This window comes from Jatropha curcas, chromosome 1 (genome assembly GCF_041381405.1).
Source record: "Jatropha curcas cultivar XTBG-Jc1 chromosome 1, XTBG_Jcur_1.0, whole genome shotgun sequence".
Lineage (NCBI taxonomy): Eukaryota > Viridiplantae > Streptophyta > Magnoliopsida > Malpighiales > Euphorbiaceae > Jatropha > Jatropha curcas.
This window is the reverse complement of record NC_143151.1, coordinates 23,307,503-23,333,874: the sequence shown is the minus strand read 5'-3', so window position 1 is coordinate 23,333,874 and position 26,372 is coordinate 23,307,503. Positions and strand designations below refer to the sequence as shown.

Sequence of the window (26,372 nt, the reverse complement as noted above, 5' to 3'; positions counted from 1 at the left end):
CTATGAGGATTTTTTTTTTTCCTTCTATTGAATCCTTTGGATATAGAAAAAAAAATTTTGTTTTATAAATGAAAATGAATTCATTTGTATAGATTCATGAACTGTGAAGTATATTGGTTTACGAATTAAACATGAAAATAAGATTTATATATAATTTAAGTGTGTAAGATGAAGTGTGAACTTGTATTGTTGTGTGGGTAAGAAGGTCTGTTAAGTTATGCATGATAAAGATTATAAGTATTAAGTTGAAGTTAAATGATGAAAGTATGATATGTGTATTGAATACTTGTTAAATGTGAAATGCATACATAAAATGCATGAACGTGTGTAAATGTGCCTGTGGAAGGAGTATATGAGAATGAGTTGCTAGTATTATCTAATAAGAAAAATAAAGGATTCGGATTCAAGGACAATAGAATCTAGTTAATTAGAGTATTGAATTTAGTATATGTATTTGATGAAGTTACATGATTTTGGTTAATGGAATTTATTATGACTATTGAGATAAGCATTTTTCTGGATAGAATATATATATTAATTGATGTAGTTACATAAATGATATTATAAGGTTTAAATGATGAATGATTTGATGTGCTTTGAAATAATAATGGGTGATGAGTATTTTTCATAAGAAATAATGTTGGTGGAATGAATCATTATTTAAAGCCATTTATGAGAAGTGAATTCTAATTATGAGAAATAATTACTACTTGGTGGAGTAAAATATATTCTGGTATTCATTAGCTATTTTTCAAATGTATGAATATGGGGAATAATATGAATTCCTATGGTTATAAGAAAAGTAAATTGTGATTCTTAGTAGGAAATAAATTGCTTTAATCTTTATGTGCCTAGTAGTGGTGTATGAATTGAGGCATCTTATGGTTTAATATGGTATAAATATGAATTAAATTCAATGAGATTTAGTCTTTTGATGTTTATTCTAAAGGTTATGTAAGTTATAAATAAGGATTTTTGTTTAATGGAGAGTTTACGATCCAAGAAAAAGTAAACGACTCCTATAAAGAAATTAAGATAATTATATAATCTTTAACAAATTAGGAATCATTGATTATTCAGATTTGATGGACATAGAAGTATACAAGATAAGAAGTTCTATATTTTGGGATTTCATGATTATGTAAAAAAAAAAAAAAAAAAAAAATTTGTGATTCGTATTGATCTCACTATGCGTATATGCGAATAAATTCTAAGCCAAAATGATTAAGAGTTTATAAAGATAGAAAAGATTGGTTAATAGTTAATAGGAGTATTTACAAGTCATGGAAGATTTATGGATTTATGTGAGATATCTATGATTAAAAAAAAAAGTGCGAATTGCTATGAGTTAGTAAATTCTATTTGGATCGTTATGGATAAATGGTTAAGTTGGAATAGTCCATATGGCACATTGCATGAGTTGCATAACCTTATGATTGTGTATAAATACTTTTACGTATTGAGATTTGGAACTTTGGTATTATTTTTCTCTTGAGTGGACCTTGCAAGTATGCATGTATGACTCTATGTATGTATGCATGACAGTGTTTGAGATTAAGTATCACGATGGAATTAAGTTATTAACACTGTTATAAGAATAAGATATATGATCTCAGGAGAATACTGTTATGAGAATAAGCTATATGATCTTTATGTTAAGGATCTAATCGGTGTTATGCAAAATAAGTTTATGTATTTTAAATATGGAATGGTTAAATTTGCTATTATGGATGTTCAGTTGGAAGAATCATGTATAGAATATACGGATAGTAAGCACTAGTTGATTAAGGAAGAATAAACTAAATCGGAAAAATATTATGAGATTCGTAATTGCTAAATTCAAGTGAATTTTGAGGACGAAATTCTTTAAGGGGGGTAGAAATGTAACGCCCCATTTTTTCTGTGTCTGAAATAGTAAGTTACCGGTCTGTGAATAGTATCATCAGTCCGAGAATAAATATTATTTTTGTCCGGAAAAATTACTATGTATGTTTAATATTTTCTTTAATATTTTTGGAGTATGTATACATTATTTTTATGGGTAGAAAGTAAGTAATGAATATTTTTTTGGAGAAATTAGAGAATTAGTGAATAGTGAATTATGTTGTTATATTAATTAAAGAAATTAGAGAAATTATTTTTATGGAGTAAATTTGAGATGGTGTTATATTAATTAAGGAAATTAGAGGAATTATTTTTAAGGATTAAATTTAAGAATTTTTATGGAGATAAATAATATTTTGAAGGAATTTAATTTGGAGAATATTTGTAGCCATTAGATTGAATTACATTGCTCAATCCTAGCCATCCAATTTTGGTGAAAGGACCAAAGTACCCTTTAGTCAACTCCATTATTTGAGCAACATGTTTTCTTCCTCTTCCTATCCATCTAACGTGAACTTCTTTCTTCTTCTCCTCCATTTTAACTTGAGCCTCTCTTTCTCTTCTCTTTATTTTCTTCACTTATACTCACTAAATCCACCAATTTGACACCATTCAACTTGATCTAATTAATCAATCTTTGAGATTAAAGCTTGAGAAATGATATTTGGTGAATAATTTCAAGTAATTTGGAGGACAAAGGGTGGATAACTTCCTACCAAAGACAAGGGAAAACTAAGGCATCAAGAGTCTTATTTAAGCTTGTTAGAGCTTATGTTTAAGGTAAGTGTTCATAAATCCTCTTACCTTGTTTAAATTTTTGATTTTGTGAAGTTTATACTATTTTGTGAAAATTGGAAATTTTATATGAAATAATTTGATTATTGAATTTTGGTGGTATACATGTGTTCTTGGGAGATTTCTAAGCATGCTTATATGTTGAATTGATGAGGAAAACATTTTCTTCTTCATCCTCCAAGAGTGGCAGAACCTATTGATGAATAAGGCCTTAAGTTTTCTTGTTATTCTTTGAGGATTTGTGATCTTAAGATGATATTTGATGAGTATTGAGTATGTGGTAGAAATCTCTACCTTGTATATGATTTAAGTAAGCTGAAATTAGGACAAAGTGTTTTTGGGTGTGATTAAGGACTGTTTTTCGATCCTTTTGATTTTCCATTGGTGTCTGAGTCCTTCATGAAAGTTTTCGGTCTACTTCTTAGCTTTCCAACCCATCCTCTTGTGTCCAATTTGGATATATATAGCTCAACTTATGGCTAAAACACCTAAACTAACTCTGTTATGACGGGCCACATGCATTACTGAATTGAGTGCCCATTTTGACCACTATAATGGTAATATTATGTTCTGAGTTCTTCATAATAGTTGTTTCCCTGTGTCTTGAGACTTCTCTGGTTTTGGATTGGTTTGATTTGAGTGTTTGGATAAGTAGGAATTTGATAAACATTGAAATTAGTTCGGCTGAATCAGGTCTAGACTGTTGGTCTGTGTTCCTAGCTTTTGTTTGCCATCTTAAAGATTGATCTGGGCTGTGGTCCCTTCATAACATTTGTAGTAATTTGTCTTAGCTTTCTAATGAATCAAACATCACTCAATTTGGAGACACAGAACTTAAGTTATGTCTTAAAAACCCAGCAAAGGTCAAGATTATATTAATGCTGGAAATTTTCTATGTCTTAACTCATAGGTTTATTTGGATAAAAGTATGTATAAATCATGTGTGATGAAGTTCTCTTGATTATTTATGTGGTTTAGCATTTACTTGACAATAAGTTTGACAAGTGTTGTAGTGGATATGTTGAAATGGATATAAATTGAAAAAGTGTGGAATTGGTTTAGATAATGCATGATGAAGGTTGAAATTGATACTTTTGTGCATAAGAATTGTGTTAGCCTGCTTGATTGGAGAAGGAAATTCCTCCCCTTGGTACCACCTTAGTGTAGTAAAGCTTACTTAATTATTTTATATATATGATATAAATATGATTATTTGATAACTTTTATATATTTAGAGTTTTAACAAAGAAATGGGTATTTAAGGTGTATGTGCTTTGAATTTTGAATAAGAAAGTTTTAAAAGAAAAGGAATTTATGATAAATTTCCTATATTGAGTAATTATGTTTAAGTATATGAGTTACTTAAGTTCTAAAGTAAGCTTACATGTATGATTTCATATGATAAGAAATTGTCTATGTTAAGTAATTATGTTTAAGTATGATTCTAAAGTAAGCTTGCATTATGAATTTAAGAAGACTAAAGAATAAGACAAGTTTTCTGATAAGTGATATGAAGAAAGAATTAAAACAAGGATTTTGGGCTCTAATATACTTAGTGTGAATTTGATGCGTGATTTGATTTTTATTCTGTCTGATGAGCATGCTCGGCATTTGATGCCATTCTGATAAGAAGCTATGATCATATGCTAGACACGTGGGTGTCTTCTGTTCTGTTAGGGCGGACGCGCTCTATATATATTCTGAATCTGATGGCGACCTAAGGCCATTCTGAATCTGTTCTGAAAACTTATCTGCTTCTCTTTCTCCTAAGTGTATGCGAGCCCTATGGAAAATATCTGTAATACAATTAAACGAATGAGATCATATTATTTTAGTAAACATTACTTTGGAAATTACTGATTATGTTATCAAATGAATTTTCAAAGCATGATATTTCGATACATAGTATTAAAAATAAAGAGTATATGTATTGGTATAATGTTTAAGTAATTAATTTATGATTTGAAAGAATTAAATTATTTATGTTAATAATTATAAGTTTATTTGAAGGAACCAAAGTATTTATGATGATAAAATGTCTTAAGTAAAGGATTTATGGTATAAAGAATTAAATTCTTTATGTTATTAATTACTAGTATATGTGCTATTTGTTTTGCTATAAATGGAAATGTATGTTGAATTTTAATGCATTTATGATTGTAAATAATTTTATGAAATTTGTTTTAAAGTAAGTTGCTATCGCAACTTGGTAAGTATGTGAATTATGAGCACCACTGAGTTTTATACTCAGCGCGTCGATTTTTATCACGCGTAGGTTGAAGATGTTGTTGCTACTTGAAGATTAGAAGAATAGTCTCAAAGCAGAAGTGACTAATTTGGGAGTAGTCGATTGAGATTTATATAATGAAGAATTATGGCATGTATAATTGTTACATTTCCAGATATTATGTTATTTGAAATATAATTGAAGTATGTAATTATAAAGTATTTTGATGTATATATTTGGAGAGAAGAATAAGATTTATTAAATGATTGAATATGAAATATTTGAAGTCAGTTGATATGATTAGTTCATTAAGACTTGATAGATATAATGAATGCAATTAATTGATGGATCTAAAATACTATTGAGGATTTATTCAATTATGAAAATATAAAAGTGTTGTTATATTATAAAGATTATTTGGAGATGTTGGAAGTTTAGAGTTTAATTGGGAGTATTTTGTATTCACATGTTTGGCGAGCTCAGTTTTTAAAGGGATATTCTTACAATATTTCTGTACGAATTTTCCCAATGTATATAAAAAAAAATGCAAGGAAAATGAAATGAAATCGCTATTATAAAAATAAAAAAAAAATTTACTCGCTAAACTTGTGAATACTCAGTTACTTCTAATTCATAATTTTAGTTTTATGATTTATATGTTAAGTTAAGACGGTGTCTCCGGCACCGAATGTGGCATCCGCCGTCGGGTCTCTCGGGACTGGGTGGCGGGTGTTACATCCTACATCCTGGCAAAAAATAATATGACACGGTATGTACTTCCTCCATGTAGGATGAGATGTTGGTGAGCTTATTATCAAAAAGCTTACATATTATATTTTGACTTTTCAACTTCTAGACTTTTTGATAAAATAAGAGCTTTGTCTTCATTAAATAATTTTATCAAACAGTTGGAGATTTATTATCAAACACCATAGAAGATTGGTGCTGAAAAATAAAGAAAATAGAATATATAATGAGGAAACAGATGAAAGCAAGAATGGAGAAGAAACGAAAACTTGACGGTAACATAAGCACTGGGATGGAGATGGTGAAATGCATGAAGATTAGTTTAATGATAAAACTGAAGATGAAACTGAGGATTCAACTAATGGAGAGAAGGATGGTGAAGAAAACATAAGGAACCTGTGGGTCCTGAATATATATGGCACAACCCAAGAGGGGGGTGAATTGGGTTTTCTAAAAACTGAAATAAATTTTAGAAATTCTAAACAAGAATTAGAATCTTAAGCACAGCGGAAAAGCACACAGAGCTTTGTGAGAATATAATATGGATTAGAATATCCTCACAATGTTCTAATTATAAAAGATAGAAAGTCTGTGCGAAGTGCAGCTATTGATTAGAACAGCTTCTCACTGACTTATATACTATCAGAATTTCTTTATGAAGGAAAGTTATAGAAATTAGAACTTCCTCATAAAGTATCTAGAAAATCATATAAGGTTATGTGAAAGAAAGTTATTGAATTCAGAACTTCTTCACAGAGCCTTAATCAAATATCAGAATAACTTTATGATGAAGAGCTATCAAGATTAGAACGTCTTCATAAAGTTTAGAACATTAACTAGAAACCCAATCAGTGAAATATACTGGGAATAGAGCAACAGTTAGAACAATGTATATTCACTTTATTAGAATACCAGAGTTCTAATGTTCAGAAAAGATAAAGCTTATTATCGTTTTAGAACATCTGAATCATTAACAGTTTTAGCGTTTCTAAAAATAAACAGGAGTGAAATAAAGAAAATATCAAGCAAACTTCAGAAATTAGAAAAGATCAACACAGAGATTTATAGTGGTTCAGCACTAACTCGCCTACATCCACTCCCCAAGACGCATCTTGAGATCCTCAACTATGTTATCTCTTTTCAAGGATAAGAGACAAACCAACAGTACAAGGCAAATAGATCAACACCTAGATCTACCCTTTTGTCCCACTAGATTTTCCAAAGGTTCTAGTAAACCTCAACCCTTTTCTGTTTTGGCAGAGTACAGAAAACTCAATTCAAGACATTTCTATCCCACACATGGAGAAGGTCGCTTGATAACCTCTATCACAATAGCTTCTAACCTGAGCTATTATACACAAAAGTTTAACAAATAAAGAGCCTGTCTACTATAGAATACAGATTCTAAATAGATAGAGAGAAACGCCTATATAAGCACTGGAAAAACAGTTTTATCAGATTAGAAGGTCGATTAGAACACAAAACTGTTTTTCAAAATGTAACTGTAAAAATTCTTTTCTTCTTTAAATATGAAAACGTTAAGGTATAGAGATGAAAAGAAAATGGGGGTAGAGTAAGTTTTGAGAGAAAAAGATTCGTTCAATGAGAGAGAGTGCTCTTAAAACAATTACTCTTACTTCACCCAAAATTTCAAGGCGTGAATGATCCTTTATATAGGAAACAAAGGAGCTGTCACCTTTTGGAAAGAGATCAGAATATCTTCTTTCCTTTTTTTTAGAAGATGTGAAAATCTTTGTTACCAAAAATTGTTTTATCCCTTTTTGGTAAGAGAATAAAACCCGATTTTCACTTTCCTTTAGAAAAGATTTTCGACAGCATTTATTTTGGAAAGAATTGTTTGCGGAAAAGATGTTCTTACCAAAACCGAAAGAGATTTTCCTTCATATTTAAGGTAAGTGAATAACTTTAAAGCACTTTAGATCTTTCAAAATATATTTCTGAAAAGATGAAAGATTTTATTACCAAAAACATTAGAGAGGAAAACTCTTTAGTTTTTAGGAAAATAAATCTTTTCGATTTAAAGGAATATTTTTCGAAAACAAAATAAAGGAATTTATTTTAAAAAAAATCTAATTTCCGAAAATACTTTTGAGAGAGAAAAAGATTTTTGTGCTCATATGTAACCTTTCTCTCTATCCTACAAAGTTTCCTAAATGCCTAGATTACTAGGATCTTCGAAATCTTCACTCTCAATGTAGGACTTGCCTTGTATAATTTCTTTCCAAAGAAATTCTGCATAAAATAAAATTAGCACAAATAATATAATTTAAATTTATTCATTTTGTAATAATCATCAAAATCCGAGATAAGCATTTTGACCCTTGAGCCAACAGAACCAAATGTCACAATAAATCCAGAATTCATAAGCTCCACAATTATCACAATATGCACCACATACAAAATTCAACGGTTCCCCAATTATGAGAACACCAAGAAAAGAAAATTCCCAAATCATGAGTTGCACCCATAAAAAACTATGGCAAAATGCCATATATGCTCAAGATATAGTTATTAGACATCTAAACACCCTAATCAAATAAGTGAAGAAGTTAATATGGACATTAATATTTCCAACAACACAAACAATAAAATGGAGTTGCAAATGATACTTAAATTGCCATAAGCAGTTCACAAAATATTTGAGCCTTGTTACAACAACTGAAGAGAAACTAGAAAAATATTACTCTCTCTATTTTCTTTATATTGAGAAACTTTTCAATTTGGGTGTTTCTTTTATATAGAGAATTTTACTTTAAATACAAACTTTAGGAAAGATACCAGATTAAAAAGTCCAAAATGCCCTTATATGAGCTCTGTTATCCATGTGAAAATTGCTCACTGAACGATAAAAGTGGCAGAAAAAAAAAAGGAATGACATGTAATGCACTTGTATTTCCAAATTATGTACAAGCTTTTTCGCAAGTGTACAAAATCGCTACAAGTAATAAAGAATGAGTAGAGTATCGTTCCCACGAGGATTGTATACCAAGTACTAAAATTGTGTTAACCTACCATTATTTAGACAACAATAAGGAGAATTATTTTAAGAAATTAAATTGAACAAATAAAAGAGAACAAAAAGAAATCAAGCAAGGCAATTTGATAAAAAGAAATCAACGTTTAAATACTACTAGGGATTTTGATTTCACTTAATTATATCCAATTTATTTTATTAGTTTGAAAATCAATTTTAATTGTTCAAGTAGGGAAAACAATCTTAAAATCACTAATAAACTCTCCCGATATATTGTTAGCCATTTTAACCCGGTCTAATTACCTATCTTCCAGTAGCTCAATCAAACATGAATTAAATCATTAAGTTTTATGGTTTGTTTCTGAATTCATAACCCAAGGTCGTTAACTTATTAAAACCCCCCATGAGTCAAACCATATAGTTTCCACATCAAGTTATTATTCCCATGTAATTTATTAACTTTTTCACATCAAAAACCCTTCTCCCAATAGTGATTAATGAAATAAATCAATCTAGGGTAAAAACTCTGCCTGGAAGCATTAAGTTCAATAATAAATTATATCATGAACAAGGAAAAGCGAATCTAATACTATAAATTGAAATAGAAATTAAGCTACATCAAATCCCTAGTATGAGAGTTTAGTTCGACATAGTAATTAAATAAAATTCAATTAAACTTGTAAATAATCCCATAAAGAATAATAAACAAAAAGAGAATTTAGAAATAAAAAATAATCAACGATGGGCTTGAGCGGCTTCCTTGAATCTTAACAACAATCTTGAGCACTTGAAGTCTTAAAGAGAGAAAACTATGTAGAAAATAATAGAACAAAAGATAAAATACAATGAATTAGCTTCGACCTCTTTATATAGACTTCTTGGAGAAACTCCAACTTCGTTTAGGAAATAGAATCTTTAATGAAGAAGAAATCATTTAGGGGTAGGAGATTGATTAGGTTTTGTATTTCTTCCAAATTAGGATTCTCTCAGTGTGCACATCAGAGGCATTTCGTATAGGTCCATGCAAGCGGCACGGGCTAAAACTGACATTCTGAGCCCAAGGCAAAATCTTCAGCACAGGCATGCTATCAGGCACAACTTGGTCATGCTAGACTTTGAGTCCCCAAGGTGGTTGCAGTACGGGCTGTGCTTGGATGAGCACATTCAGAGATTGACAACTACTTGTGGTACGGGTGTGCTGATAAGCACGGCTTGGGCGTGCTGGACTCTGAGTCTTTAAAGTAGTTGCAGCGCGCCCGTGCTGGGGTGAGCACACTCAGAGATCGATAGCCTCTTGTAACACAGGCGTGCTCTCTGGCACAGCTTGGGCATGCTAGACTCTGAACCTCTGTTGAATTGAACACAGCACGGGGGTGCTAGATAACATGCCCAAGGCGTGCTAGCCCTTTTTTTCTTAAGTACATTCTTTTCTGCATTTTTGGCTTATTTTCTATAAAAATTCTAAAAAATTCCTCAAGATCAAGTGAAATATGATTAAAGAAAGCTTTAAACAAAAACATAAATAAAACAAAATAAAAACTAACTAAAGTAATTAAAAATACTAAAAATCCTAATAAAAATTATATTAAAAATACTATAAAAACAACATCTATCAATATGACTGAAGACTATTTTCTATGTATTTTTAATAGTGGACTGGACTTTACAGATGTAAGCACAAATATAAGTGACAGTTTGTGTAATTATCTATAATATGAACACAATTGGAAGGTTGCGCCTACTTTTAAAAGACCCTTTTATGTTGATATTACACTTTGTAAATATCTACATGAATTTCGTTAACTCCGACTAACTTAATGTAATTTCTTAATTTAACTAGCAATGATAAAAATTATGTGCTCATGTTCTTCAAATGAAACATGTGCGATACATAATTCAATTGACTTTACAGAGATGCTAAATTTGGCAACAACTTTTTCATAACTACGTGCACTCAGGTTACCTTGTTGCAACTTAGAAAAAAGCATGTGCTTGCAAAATTTTTACATCATTATGTATTTGAAATACCCCGAATTTTTATTTTCGAAACTTTTGAATTTTTATTAAATCAAAAATCTCGATTTTCAACTATATGGGCTATAAATACCAAACAATCTCAATTCGAGCCCAAGTTTGTGAGTTGGGCCTAAGCCCAAATATATCATCGGATTGTCGATTTGAGAACGATTAAAATTTTTGGAGAAATAATACGAAACTCCTTAATTTAACTTATTATGAATATATATAAATTAATTATCCAAAAACCAAATATTGTTACTATTAATATTTTTATTATTAATATTGAGTAAATGGAGAAAATATAATGGAACCAAACTAAATAATTAAAATAAATCGAACCGAACCCGGAAATCGAATTGATTTTCGAAAACCACACGAATAACTTGAGAACCAGTGGAAAAAATCCGAGAATCAAGCGAAAATCAAGCAAAATCATCAAATTAGACCAAACCGGTTTGAATCGAACCGGAATGGCCTAGAATTTGCTAGAAACCGACTTTCTTTCTTTCCTTTTTTCTCTCCTTTCTTCTTCTTCCTCCAGCGCGACCTCACCTGGCCGTCTCCTCCTCTCGTTTTTCGATCACCGGAGACCAGCGCCATGCCTTGCCGTCGCCTCCACGCCACAGTGGATTCCGGCCTCCCTTCTCACCTCTCTTTCGTCTCTGGCGTGCGCAGAAGGTGCAGGAGAGCCGCGACATCCTTCGATTGGAAAATTGCGTCGAGCCTCCTCCCGCTTGATTTTCCGGCGGCATCGAGTTCTCTCTTGTTGGTGAAGAAGCTTCGGTCTCTTCTTCACTCTCCCCTTCCTGTTCCGGCTGGCGCAGCAAACCCAGGAGCTGCTCGCAATAGGTACAGTCGCGCTATCTGCTTTCTTTTCAAATTTTCGACTAGTCGGGTAAATTATTTTCAACTCTATTCAATACATTTCATGAATTTTGATCCTGAATAGGAGAGTTGATATAGAAATGGAAATTCTTAGCTACTGTTATGAAGATTAACTAGGAAATTTTGATAAAAAGAAAATAAATAATATATATATATATATATATATATATAAATGGAAGCTATAAATTGAATTCATATATAGAATAGCTAGATTATTGAATCTATTGTGAATTTTTGTAAGGAAATAATGATTTGTTAGTATGATAGTAGGTACTTGTGGTCGTTGGTTGAGTTCTTGGTATGTATGAAGGAAACCTTAACTGTACCATTTCAATTGGACTATAAACTGAAATGGCGAATGAATTGAGAAACTTTTGGTAGTGGCAGCAGCTATTTTCAATCATTTATATAAATTATTGCTTGATATGGAATATTTGAAGTAGTAGATTTAATTCTTGTTAAGAATTAGTTAGTTGGTATATTTTAAGTTGTAAATTGGATTTCTTGGTAAGATGTACTCATTAAATTTTAGTTTAATTGAGGCATTTGTTCTTATTGGCTAATTTAAAGTATGATAAAGGTATGAATATGTGATTGTCACCTTTAAACAAGGATGAAGAAATGAAGGTTTGATAAAGAGCTCTATAATATTTAAAGGCTAGGTAACTATCAAGTGAGGATGGCTGAATTTAACTTAATGATACAAGTTTTGTTTATAAATTGTACACTTATTTGATAATTAGTTAGAGAATAATTAATAATGTCGTTGGAACACGCTTGGAGGTTATTATACTTTGTAAACTAATTGGTGCGTGTTGACATGGTTGTTTTGAAAGGAGGATGGGAATTAAGTTGATTGATTGCCCGACGGATGGGCTGTGTGTATTGATTGATAAATATATAATAATATTGTGATATTTAAACAGGTGGATAGTCCAATTTTTAGGGGAGGTGCTGCCGAAATTTCAATAGAACTTAGACTAGTTTTAAGTAATGACATAATTAATAAGTTTATTTAGATTAACTCTATAACTTAATAACTATTAAATAGAGTGCTCTAATTATTTATTTATTTTCATTATTATTCATTGAATTATTCAGTTATTTATTTATTGTCATTATTATCATTTATTTTATTGTTTGTTTATTGTTAATACTATTTATTTATTTATCTATTTGCATTGATTTTGGATGTTTAATTGTGCATTACATTATGATGTCTAATTGATTAATATGTCTGCATTCGATTGCAATGTTTGAATAATTGTGTTGTGATATTGCTGTGCTTTGTTTGTGTGGAATTGGGATGAAGTGGGTCACCATGGGTTTGTGAGACCGTTACCGTTATATGGATCCAATATGATTACTGTTAGCCGGGTAAATGGGAGATCGGCGCCCCCGTGTGCACCTACCGTTACCGTTACCGTTAACCACGGGTTGGCTTCTCGTCGTTGCGCACCGGACAGTCTAGATTTGATCGCAGCCCGCAGGGTGGCCTCCTGTTGTGAGCGCTTGATGATCTAGATTGGATGGAGACCACCGGGTTGCCTCCTGTTGGTATGAAAAAGAAAAGAGAGAATGGAAAAACAATGAGAGGGCTGGTCAAGTGAGGATTAGACCGGTCGGCCAGTATGGGGGATCGGCTCCCTGGTGCACACGTGAGAGGATGGGCCATGTGGGAGGACGGCTCATCGGGGGTTCGGTGACTCCACTGACTAATTTCCACGTGATGTGATTATTTGAAGGTGATATTGTTTGTGAGTGCTGGTGACATGCCATTTGTGTGACTGACTGCGTGAGCATATAACTAGTCGGATGACTAGATTGATATGTTTACACATTTGTGTGACTGCGTGTGTTGTGCAATAATTATTACTCCTTAGAAAACTCACATGTCTTGTTTGATTTTTTTCAGGAAAGTTTTTCTTTAATCCGATTTAGGCTATATTTCTTCGGCGCAGGGCAATAGAGAAATTTTCCGAGTTCCATAATTATTTCACTATGTAATTATGTGTATAAAAAGCTATGTATACTAAAGAGTTAGTGACTCCGCAGTTGTAGGATTTTTCATATGCTTAGTCATATATTAACATAGACAAAATAATTCTGTAAGCCCATATTAGAATGTGATGTATTGTAAATTGGGCCCGAACTATGGAATGCTGTAGAAGATAAACTTGGGCCGAGAAATAATAAAATATCTTGAGGTTTATTTTCCTATCAATATGGGCTGAATGTTTAAATTATATTGAGATAGTAAATTTTTAGTGTTTCAGGCTTACTACGGGCCTCGGGGGCCTTAAGCTTACCTGGGCCCTAGTGCCGGTCCGACCCACGGAGTCGGGTCGTGACAAAGTTGGTATCAGAGCTTAGGTTAATGTTCTAGGACACAACTGCGGAGTATAGGAAGTTTCTTTATGTTGGGATCGGCCGTAACCAACATAAGGAAAGAAGCTTGGGAATTTCCTTCTTAGGGAGAGTGGACGCACTGAACCCTATGAAGGAAAAATCCATACCTGTTGTGTAAACCAATGGTTCATAGAAAGAAGTAATTGAGGATTAGAGTGAAAGTAGTGGACAATAGGATGAACCCATTGCAATACCTATAGAGGCTAGAGTTGGTATCAACCCTTAGGCTAGGGAATAGAGTAATACCTGATGGTAGTGGATTGGTCTGATCACCCAGTACACTACTTTTCATGTGAGCTCTATTCCTACAGTGAATAGGATAGTGTAGAGAATAAATAGGTTTTCTAATTGTATGGTGGATTGATGAATTTTGGGTGATTAGGAATCGGTATTTTAGTATTCATCTCGGCTACTGAATTTCTTTAGAATTTATTCAAAAGATAATCTTTTTAATTATTTTATTTATTTGATATTTGATATTTAAATTTAAAACCCCATTTTTATTTTGAATTCAAATTGTGTTATGATAAATAATTTGAAATTGATTATTTATATAGAAAATTGTTTTTGAAAGTTGTCTATTTATATCATGGGGCCAATTGGATTAGATCATGAAATGAAATGATTACAAGGATAGAAAAATTTAAAAGAATATTGGAAAAAGGAGAATAAAACTGGTGGTGATAATAATAAGTAAGTAGACAGTTAGTAGTCAAGTTGAGAACATGAATGCTAGAAATGTCGGGTAGCCAATTTTAGTATAGAAGTTGGGTTATTATGGTCTATCTATTTGATGATATATCTAGATGGTGTGGCAGCATTAGGACAAGAATTAAGAAATTTTATTAAAAACCTTAGTATTGATGAGTATTAGGTATAAGGTGAATATTTAGGGCACATAATAAATGTTAGGCTAAAATGTTAGTGATTAGGTAAGTCGTGAATAATGATGATTAGTAGTATGAGAGAAACCAAGTGGACAAATAATTAAGGAATATTTAATCTCCTTAGGATGAACAATAGCAACATTGGTGGAATGAAAAGTTAGTAAAAATAAGAGCTAAGAGAGATGAAAGGTGTTATTATGAAAGTCCATTAGGTGATAAGTTTTAGGGTAATTTGAAAGATTAAGTTAAAGAGAAGTTGATGGTTGATTCAAAAGCATGAGAATCTTTGTAAAGGTAAGATATTTATGTAGTGCAGTGAGGTCCTTTAGTCCAGGAGTCATCGAACAGTGGGACTGGTATAGGATAAGAATATCATAAGAAGAATAGGACTTGCATAGGTAAGAACCAAGAGAATGAGCTTGAGTCGCCTTGTGATACTAATAGACATCGAAAGTTACAAGACGATTTTTCTTAAAATTTTGGATTAAAGTAGTGGTTTCTGAACTTTTGATTAAGAAAAGTTTTAGTACTAATATATGTAATTAGACGAGTTAATTCTTATTATTATAAATGAACTAAATTCCAATAGTTTTGTATTTGTAAACTATGTGTTAAGTTTTCATGGAGAAATGCCTAGAGAAAGTTTAAATTTTCAAATGAAATTAAATAATCTTGAGAAATATATATTATGTATCTTCTTGATAAACCGGGTTTTATTGTAAGACTTAATTTAAAGAAAGATTTTCTAAAGATTTCAGTAGCTGTCTGAAACTAGTAATTGGAGATTTGGGTAATAAATTTACGGTTCTTGTAAGTTTTAGCTAGGTGGCACTAAATAGGATGGTTAACGGTAGAATTACAATTAGAATTCCTGACCCTTTTCTTTCTTCGGTTCATGTCATCCACTCTTGAGCTATCTCCCTAGTGATGGAAGTAATTTCTTATGACCTTGAATTCCCTATGTATCCATTCTTGCTCTCTCATACTAGATTTCAATTCGAGGACGAATTGTCTTAAGGAGGGGAGATTGAAATACCCCGAATTTTTATTTTCGAAACTTTTGAATTTTTATTAAATCAAAAATCTCGATTTTCAACTATATGGGCTATAAATACCAAACAATCTCAATTCGAGCCCAAGTTTGTGAGTTGGGCCTAAGCCCAAATATATCATCGGATTGTCGATTTGAGAACGATTAAAATTTTTGGAGAAATAATACGAAACTCCTTAATTTAACTTATTATGAATATATATAAATTAATTATCCAAAAACCAAATATTGTTACTATTAATATTTTTATTATTAATATTGAGTAAATGGAGAAAATATAATGGAACCAAACTAAATAATTAAAATAAATCGAACCGAACCCGGAAATCGAATTGATTTTCGAAAACCACACGAATAACTTGAGAACCAGTGGAAAAAATCCGAGAATCAAGCGAAAATCAAGCAAAATCATCAAATTAGACCAAACCGGTTTGAATCGAACCGGAATGGCCTAGAATTTGCTAGAAACCGACTTTCTTTCTTTCCTTTTTTCTCTCCTTTCTTCTTCTTCCTCCAGCGCGACCTCACCTGGCCGTCTCCTCCTCTCGTTTTTCGATCACCGGAGACCAGCGCCATGCCTTGCCGTCGCCTCCACGCCACAGTGGATTCCGGCCTCCCTTCTCACCTCTCTTTCGTCTCTGGCGTGCGCAGAAGGTGCAGGAGAGCCGCGACATCCTTCGATCGGAAAATTGCGTCGAGCCTCCTCCCGCTTGATTTTCCGGCGGCATCGAGTTCTCTCTTGTTGGTGAAGAAGCTTCGGTCTCTTCTTCACTCTCCCCTTCCTGTTCCGGCTGGCGCAGCAAACCCAGGAGCTGCTCGCAATAGGTACAGTCGCGCTATCTGCTTTCTTTTCAAATTTTCGACTAGTCGGGTAAATTATTTTCAACTCTATTCAATACATTTCATGAATTTTGATCCTGAATAGGAGAGTTGATATAGAAATGGAAATTCTTAGCTACTGTTATGAAGATTAACTAGGAAATTTTGATAAAAAGAAAATAAATAATATATATATATATATATATATATATATAAATGGAAGCTATAAATTGAATTCATATATAGAATAGCTAGATTATTGAATCTATTGTGAATTTTTGTAAGGAAATAATGATTTGTTAGTATGATAGTAGGTACTTGTGGTCGTTGGTTGAGTTCTTGGTATGTATGAAGGAAACCTTAACTGTACCATTTCAATTGGACTATAAACTGAAATGGCGAATGAATTGAGAAACTTTTGGTAGTGGCAGCAGCTATTTTCAATCATTTATATAAATTATTGCTTGATATGGAATATTTGAAGTAGTAGATTTAATTCTTGTTAAGAATTAGTTAGTTGGTATATTTTAAGTTGTAAATTGGATTTCTTGGTAAGATGTACTCATTAAATTTTAGTTTAATTGAGGCATTTGTTCTTATTGGCTAATTTAAAGTATGATAAAGGTATGAATATGTGATTGTCACCTTTAAACAAGGATGAAGAAATGAAGGTTTGATAAAGAGCTCTATAATATTTAAAGGCTAGGTAACTATCAAGTGAGGATGGCTGAATTTAACTTAATGATACAAGTTTTGTTTATAAATTGTACACTTATTTGATAATTAGTTAGAGAATAATTAATAATGTCGTTGGAACACGCTTGGAGGTTATTATACTTTGTAAACTAATTGGTGCGTGTTGACATGGTTGTTTTGAAAGGAGGATGGGAATTAAGTTGATTGATTGCCCGACGGATGGGCTGTGTGTATTGATTGATAAATATATAATAATATTGTGATATTTAAACAGGTGGATAGTCCAATTTTTAGGGGAGGTGCTGCCGAAATTTCAATAGAACTTAGACTAGTTTTAAGTAATGACATAATTAATAAGTTTATTTAGATTAACTCTATAACTTAATAACTATTAAATAGAGTGCTCTAATTATTTATTTATTTTCATTATTATTCATTGAATTATTCAGTTATTTATTTATTGTCATTATTATCATTTATTTTATTGTTTGTTTATTGTTAATACTATTTATTTATTTATCTATTTGCATTGATTTTGGATGTTTAATTGTGCATTACATTATGATGTCTAATTGATTAATATGTCTGCATTCGATTGCAATGTTTGAATAATTGTGTTGTGATATTGCTGTGCTTTGTTTGTGTGGAATTGGGATGAAGTGGGTCACCATGGGTTTGTGAGACCGTTACCGTTATATGGATCCAATATGATTACTGTTAGCCGGGTAAATGGGAGATCGGCGCCCCCGTGTGCACCTACCGTTACCGTTACCGTTAACCACGGGTTGGCTTCTCGTCGTTGCGCACCGGACAGTCTAGATTTGATCGCAGCCCGCAGGGTGGCCTCCTGTTGTGAGCGCTTGATGATCTAGATTGGATGGAGACCACCGGGTTGCCTCCTGTTGGTATGAAAAAGAAAAGAGAGAATGGAAAAACAATGAGAGGGCTGGTCAAGTGAGGATTAGACCGGTCGGCCAGTATGGGGGATCGGCTCCCTGGTGCACACGTGAGAGGATGGGCCATGTGGGAGGACGGCTCATCGGGGGTTCGGTGACTCCACTGACTAATTTCCACGTGATGTGATTATTTGAAGGTGATATTGTTTGTGAGTGCTGGTGACATGCCATTTGTGTGACTGACTGCGTGAGCATATAACTAGTCGGATGACTAGATTGATATGTTTACACATTTGTGTGACTGCGTGTGTTGTGCAATAATTATTACTCCTTAGAAAACTCACATGTCTTGTTTGATTTTTTTCAGAAAAGTTTTTCTTTAATCCGATTTAGGCTATATTTCTTCGGCGCAGGGCAATAGAGAAATTTTCCGAGTTCCATAATTATTTCACTATGTAATTATGTGTATAAAAAGCTATGTATACTAAAGAGTTAGTGACTCCGCAGTTGTAGGATTTTTCATATGCTTAGTCATATATTAACATAGACAAAATAATTCTGTAAGCCCATATTAGAATGTGATGTATTGTAAATTGGGCCCGAACTATGGAATGCTGTAGAAGATAAACTTGGGCCGAGAAATAATAAAATATCTTGAGGTTTATTTTCCTATCAATATGGGCTGAATGTTTAAATTATATTGAGATAGTAAATTTTTAGTGTTTCAGGCTTACTACGGGCCTCGGGGGCCTTAAGCTTACCTGGGCCCTAGTGCCGGTCCGACCCACGGAGTCGGGTCGTGACAGTATTCCTATTTATGTTGCCTGCAATAATATTTTGGGATTAACTCATTTCAAGAACAACCACAATGCTTTGTTCTTCATGGAGTAAAAAGTTTAAATCTAGCAATTGGAAAGTTATGGCCATATCTTGAGAATGTGTGGCGAATTGATATAAATGTCATTGAGATAAAATAAAAACAATGGAATCATGATGCAAAAATATTGCTGCCCTCTTTCTTTTGCCCTTTTCTTGAAAAGCCTATGAATGCAATTACATGTTTATGTCCTGTTACAAATTTATATATGAGCATATTGTTTTATATTTGCGCACATATGTTTGGAAGTGCTCAAGAGTTGATATGAATGAGGGAAATTAAAAATTTCAAACGAGAAGTTATAATTTGGGAAAGTTTGAATTTTTAAGAGTTTAATGCATTATCTCTCCCATTCACTACAAAAAAAACGGCATTTTGCGACCGACCAATCGGTCGCAAAATGTCAAAAAATCGGTCGCTAAATCAATTTAGAGACCGATATTTGTCGGTCGCAAAAATGCTAGTCGCAAAATATTTTGCGACCGATTTTTTCGTCGGTCGCAAATTAGCGACCGATAAATCGGTCACAAATTGGTCGTAGAAATTGAAAAAATCGGTCGCTAATCAGTCTCAAAATTGAAAAAAATTTTAAAAAATAAATATTATTATAAAACCATAATATTATTATAATTTATATTATTAATGTTACATTGAGCACTTGACCATGTTGGTTACACCACCGCTTGAAACTGAAAGAATGGTTCTGAAGAAGGAGAGGTTTTCGATACCGTAGTTGGGACAAGGGCCCTGGAAAATCATGTAATTCTTTAGTATGTCAAGTTGGAAACCGTTTAATCAGAAGAGAAATAAATGCAGATTTTTACCTTTAAGATCAAAAAGTCTTTTACAATTGCATTTGTGAAAGACTGAGCTAACCAGACTATGAATGGCACCGCAGCAAACCATGTGAAGATGAAGCTGAATGGTTCTGGAAGCTGCAACTCAACAAATTAGAAAACTTTACATTGAAGCTCTAACTAATGATTGTCTTATCAGAATCTGCTTCATAAAACCAAAAGAAGAAAAAGAAGAATGAGTGCTGTTTACCTCCAGAAGATATGTTATTTCAAATCCAGTCAAATCATCCAAGAAGAAAAACCTGTACAAAGAAAAAGAAAATGAAAGTTATCAGAATCAACAAATTGTGAACTTCTAATGTTTAGATGGAATCTCCTTCAACAAAGATTGTCAAACAGATAAAATGAAAGGATTGTAGATTAGTGAAGAGAAAAGGAAAACGACTTACAAGCCTAATGCAACAACAGTTGTAGGGACATACAACAGGAACATCTTTAAATAGTCAACAGACAGGTCACTGTAAACCTGTAGAAAGACGGTTGAGCAGGACAAGTAAGGTTAACCATTATAATTGCAGGACATGGAAAAAAAGAAGAAGAAATAATCAGATTAACGTCTTGAAGTGAAATAATTAATATAAATGATAATGTCAGGGTTAAATATAAATAAAATGCTGCATTAGAAAAACAAATTTGCAGAGCTTACCTACTTAGAACTCAATATTGAACAAGATTAATGTACATAATTACAAGGAAAGAAAAATTGGAGCGATATGCACCTTTCTACTACGAAGACTGCATCGAGGACCCTCAACTACGATATCACTACCTTCTTGCTGCAGAACAATTATTAATAAAAGATAAAATCAAAGATATACATGAAGGAAACTGCATTTATTTGCACAATTTCAGTTGGTGGCACTAATATATTTGTAATTGGAATGTTATAGATGCGAACTTTCTTAGTCTCATCTTCAACTCATTCATATGCAATTATAAACTAAAAGGAAAGAAAAGAAGGAAGAATAGGAAACAGAAAATATAAATGTAACTTCATTTTATATATATACTAGCTAAAGCACACCTCATGTCCCCAAAACGCACACTAGTCCAAACACCACGGTCTAGCCTATGTTGGGCAGCCTTTGCTGATGCAAGTTGAAATCCACTGCAATAGGAAGAAAAGGTTGAAATGAACATGTGATTGGGATAAAAACATTAATAAAAGAAATTAATATAAACAGTTGAATCACAAAAAACTATATATAAAAACCAAACTATATGTATTTCTCTTCAGATGCTTTCTTGTTTCCTTTAGGGTAAAGAGAAAGTCTCCAGCATCAAACATGTAGGTGAAAAACAACAGCAATTAAAAATTAAATACTCAATTTGTCTCCAAAACTGTGAGATTAGAAGTTTGAACTGCAGTTTGAGACCCAATCGCCCAAAAGCAATAAATAAATAAATGAATGCCCCAATTAATCATAAATAAATAAATTTGAAAAACTAAAAATTGAAATGGAACTAAAATTAGAACCCACCATATGTATCCGCCAACTTCAAAAACACTTGGTTGCTAGTTTTCTACATTTGCATTAGCAAGTTGGAAAAAATTTCCGATCTTCAACAGGTAATGAGCTGGTGGAAGGTCCCTTAATTATCTTGCTATTTCTGTTGATTAGCATCAAAAGTCCAAACTCATAAACAAACTAACTTCTATATATGAAATTAGACTTTCATTTCTTTATCATTTCAAGGATTTCCCCCTTCTTTCTCATCTATGTCAGGCAACTCTTTTTGCGAGAAAGAATCCATACCTGTTTCTTCATCTTTGATAGTGAGTTCACTGATTGCTTCTTCCATAACAAATTTTACTTCTTCTTTGGCAGTGAGTTCAGCTATCGCTTCTTCCATTACTTCTCGTAATACCATTTTTCACTTTACTCTTCCTGTTCATTTTCCTTATTCTTTTTCTTATATGCAGAAATACAGAAGTAGAAACGTAGTTGAGAAGCAAACGACTGAAAGGACGTATATTTCTATTATTTTTTTCATTATAATAAAGCCACAATCATCTAAAACAAAGAATAAAAAAGAACAATTGTAAATTGTTAGTTTGTTTGTCATTTGCTATAATTAAGAATAATGTCCAAACAAATAGTATAACAACAATAAAATCTACATATCGTATTGGCTTTCCATTTGAAAAGCCAAAATAACAAAGACCATAAACATCAAAATTGAATTTTCTTTTACTTACCCCAGATTTCTGGGCAGACAAGCATAAAATGCTGGCAAATAGAACCCACAATAATGATAATAATAATAATAATAATAATAATAATAATAATAATAATAATAATAATAATAATAATAATAATAATAATAATAATAATAATAATAACAGTACCTAATTCCTAATCGCAAATACACACAAAACTTACCAAAAATTATTATAATAAAAACACATAAAATGGCAAAAAAAAAAAATCGAAAAAAAAAATCGCAAAACTTACCTCAACTTGTGTCCAAATAACAATGGAGTGACCGGAGTTGCAATAGAGCGGAGATGGCAACGTCAGGCGGGCTGGAGCGGCATCAGGAAGGGCTGGAGTGGCGTTGCGAACGGAGGAGAGGAGAGGAGGAGGAGGAGAAAGAAAGAAGAAGAAAGAAGAAGGAGGGCGTCTGGTGTTTAAAGCAGCCCTAATATTTGCGACCGACTTGTCGGTCGCAAATTTCATTAATATCGGTCACAATTTTTAACTCTGCAACGTCGTTTTACTTCGCAATAAAATTGCGACTGATTTGCGACTCAAACTTTCGGTGTCAAATAATCGGTCGCAAAGCAGTCGCAAATCGGTCGCAGAACTTATTCCTAATTTTGAAGCGCGTAATTTTGCGACGGAATAAAATGTAGTCGCAAATCTGTCGCAAAATCGGTCGCAAATCCGTAGTACATTAGTCACAAACTGAAAAACAAACTCGCGGGAATTTTTAGCGCTACAATTAGCGACTGTTTGTCCATAGGTCGCAAATCGATTGCAAAATTGCGACTGATTTGAGTCGGTCGCAAAAATCGGTCGCAAATCGGCGATTTTTTTGTAGTGATTCCATTTTGGCTGCAAATCTCGTAATTAAAGCTTCATTGGGAGTCCCATTGTATAAGTTGGCTCTCTCTTAATTTATAGACCAATTAATACTATTTAGGGGTAGATTAGGCATAAAATGAAAAAATATTCAATTAAACTATTATCTTAATCTTTGTGCAAAATCAGTTTTCTCTATGTAAAGAGAATAGAGGGGGTATCATTTTCTTTATGTACAAAAAATAAAAGCTAGTTTATCTACTAGTTGACTAGTTAAATACTCCTTTTAAAGATAAACAATTCACATGGATTTGATCCACGAGCATTGAACCAAAATTGTAAAATGCTATAAAAACCATATTGATAAAGGAAGCATACACATATAGGTTTTTGTCCATGATACTGGAAATGTAACACTTGTAAAAGAACAAGGTAATTTTGAGAAAACTAATAAGATGGATCAGGTAGAGATCAAAACAAATATCACTGAGGTAGTTGATGTTAACCAAAATGAAGTTCCAAATGCAATAGAAAATGAACCGATGGAAAAGAACAATGCAAATAATGAAGAGGGTGGCAATGAAACTAATGGATTAATCAAAACCATGTTAGATTCTTTCATTCATCTCTCTCTTTTCCCATGTGTAAACACACTTCCCCATTCCAGTGTGGCATGGAGCAAGGTTACTATTGAAATACATAAGTTCAGGGGCATGATAAGCGCTCATAAACTTGAGGGTACCACAAGATTAAATGTGTAACCTTTGAGGAAAAATTTATACATTAGCCAATTAGTTACAGTATAAAATATGTAAATGACTGCAAAAAATAAGTTAAAAATTAAAATTTATATATAGGGTTGTCAATTATTCACACCATTAAACCAAAATAAATTAATTGCATTAAAAATTAATTTAATGACTCTTAAAAAAATTTTAGTTTGTAATTTCATGAAAAATAATTACTCCTTCTATTCTCTTACTTTAGAGAAAATTTTCATTTAGTGTGTTATCTTTTATATAGAGAATTTCACTCTAAATGGAAATTTTGGTAAGGATGCCAAAAGAGAAAGTCTAAAATGCCCTTGAATAATCTTTATTTTTGACTTTTTCTCAGCTCAATTAACGAGCATGGTGACACACAAAAAGTGGGTTGGGCAATTAATGATCTCATGTTTCCAAAGCATAAGTAACAATTACATTTATGAGCGATTTGGTAGAAATGTGCTCGACTTTATGAATTTGAGCATGAGAAGAGTACGTATACTAGACCGGTTTCATAATATAGCCACAAATTTTTATTGTTGCATGCTACTTATAAAAAAAAAAGTCTTTACGTCCATATTATACTTTTAATTTGGGCACAAATTTAAAATTTTTTTTCCAATGAACTTAACTGTAATGCTTTATTGACTGAGTTTGTACTCAGTTTTCAAGTAGTGTGCACTAATTTACATACGAAGCATGAATATGACTAAGTACGAGTATTTTTCTTAGGAGGAAAGCATAAAATAGTTATATATTTGAATTGTTGCACCCTACTTATAAAAAAACGACCTTTATGTCGATGTTACATCTCATTAATCTGGGTACAAATTTAAAATTTATCGAACAAATTGAATTGGAATTCCTTCATGGATTATGTTTTTACGCATTCCACAGCAGTATGCTCAACTTTACGAATGTGAACACGAATATGACTATTTTGCTTAGAAATTTTCATATTATGGTCACGGATTTGTATTATTGTATCGCATTTTCTAAAAATTGCATTTGAATCAGAGTGCACCTTACTAATATGGGCATAAATTTTTATCTTAGTGAACAAACTCAATGCCTTTTTTCTAGACTTAGAATATGAAAAAGATGGGTTCATGATGTCTAACGATAATTTTCTTCTTATTAGTGCTCTATTTTTGAAAATGATGTAAATCTACTTAAATGTTTCAATTTGAAGTTGAGGAGATTCTTGTAATCTTCCCAGATTTTGGCTAATAACTGCACACTTGGAATACTCTATTAGGGAGTTAGCTTCCCCATCATTATTATGTATTTAAGGTTGATTATGGGTATTGTAGGCTGAATTGGATAAAAATTTCTGTTTAACTACCTTCTTAATCTCACAACTTTTTTTTGTTTTCTCTAAAGCAAGAGAACAGAGGGAGTATAAATTTGGTTTCAATTTTCTTTATATTAGCAGATGATCTAAAGCCACATCAACAAGAACAATGTAGCAAGAACAACAACAAATTATGCAGTAGCAGCAACACAACATAGTTATCTTAGATTTATTTAAAGGTCAAACTAGTTAGAATTAGATATTTTCAATAGTTAGCAACATTGTAACAAACTACAACTCTACTTTACTTTTCCCGCATAATCTTTATAGATAAAAAGCAATGTAACTACTCAGATACAGTTATAATACATTTTGATCAATTAATTCTCTTCAAATTTTGTTATATTTCATGGTATCAGAGCAATTTCTTTTAAGAAATTTCGATATTATTTCTTTTGTTGTGTCTTCTTCTTGACAAGGAATATCTTCGATTTCTCTTTTATTTTTTTGTTTTATGCAATGATTTTGGATCACTTGTAAAACTCTTACTATTCCATTTTTTCTTCATCCAAATGAAAATCCTGCCTTGATTCTTGTTTCATCAGTTCTTACTAGATCGAATTATCATTCATGTGCAAGGGCAATGAGAATGGCCCTTGCCCAAAAGAATAAAATGGATTTTATTGATAGTTATTTAGCAATTTCTTTGAGAATGGATCCTATGTTTTCTACTTCGAAGTAGGGCTAAGCATTTGTTTTGGCTTGACCAAATAAATTTTCTAGTAACCAGAACCAGACTAAATACTATGAAAATCGACTCGGTACATAAATAATCTAGAATCCAATGGTTTTACCAGCAAAGCAGTAAACCCACTGATAGTTATGACAATTTCAAAAATGGTTCTGGTGCATTTGGTAAAGGGTAGTTTCATTTTCCTAAGGGAAGAGGATAACTTGGTACTTGCAATGTCAAAGTCTTTAGTTATTGTGGAAGGCAAAGGATACTGTGGAAACTTGCTATAGGAAACATGGGATTTCATCTGGTTACAGTTTCAAAGGAAAGAACTTTTCCTCCATAACGGTATTGTATCTGCTAACATTACTGCTCTGCAAATATGTTGTTTACTCAAGAGTTTCCTGTTGATATTAAATATGCTCCTCTAAATCATAACTTGATTTTTTTACTCCAATCCAACATCAGAAACTCTTATCTTTAATCTCAAATCAATCCCAGAATTTCAATT

At 32.3% G+C, this 26,372-nt stretch overlaps 1 protein-coding gene and 1 long non-coding RNA gene across 2 annotated transcripts; one reads left to right on the top strand and one right to left on the bottom strand.

Moving 5' to 3' along the window:
* Positions 1–2,047: 2,047 nt before the first annotated feature.
* On the top strand, positions 2,048–5,184 carry LOC149499183 (uncharacterized). Its single transcript, XR_016319917.1, has 2 exons — positions 2,048–2,664; positions 4,955–5,184. It is a non-coding gene; the product is annotated as an uncharacterized LOC149499183 (long non-coding RNA).
* A 14,648-nt stretch (positions 5,185–19,832) lies between these two features.
* LOC149499182 (PGR5-like protein 1A, chloroplastic) lies at positions 19,833–21,969 on the bottom strand. The gene is made up of 8 exons (XM_089722152.1): positions 21,802–21,969; positions 21,526–21,655; positions 21,069–21,152; positions 20,764–20,820; positions 20,434–20,510; positions 20,235–20,286; positions 20,012–20,122; positions 19,833–19,934 (listed from the first exon to the last, which is right to left on the bottom strand). The coding sequence occupies exons 5-8, from the start codon at positions 20,475–20,477 to the stop codon at positions 19,833–19,835; spliced, it is 309 nt and encodes a 102-aa protein (XP_089578278.1). The 5' UTR covers positions 20,478–20,510; positions 20,764–20,820; positions 21,069–21,152; positions 21,526–21,655; positions 21,802–21,969.
* Between the last annotated feature and the right edge of the window lie 4,403 nt (positions 21,970–26,372).

Coding starts and splice junctions, on each gene's coding strand:
- LOC149499182 (XM_089722152.1), bottom strand. CDS start 20,477: ATGTTCCTGTTGTATGTCCCTACAACTGTTGTTGCATTAGGCTT. Junction 20,123..20,234: donor AAATAACATATCTTCTGGAG/GTAAACAGCACT, acceptor GTTGAGTTGCAG/CTTCCAGAACCATTCAGCTT. Junction 19,935..20,011: donor AAGACTTTTTGATCTTAAAG/GTAAAAATCTGC, acceptor ATGATTTTCCAG/GGCCCTTGTCCCAACTACGG.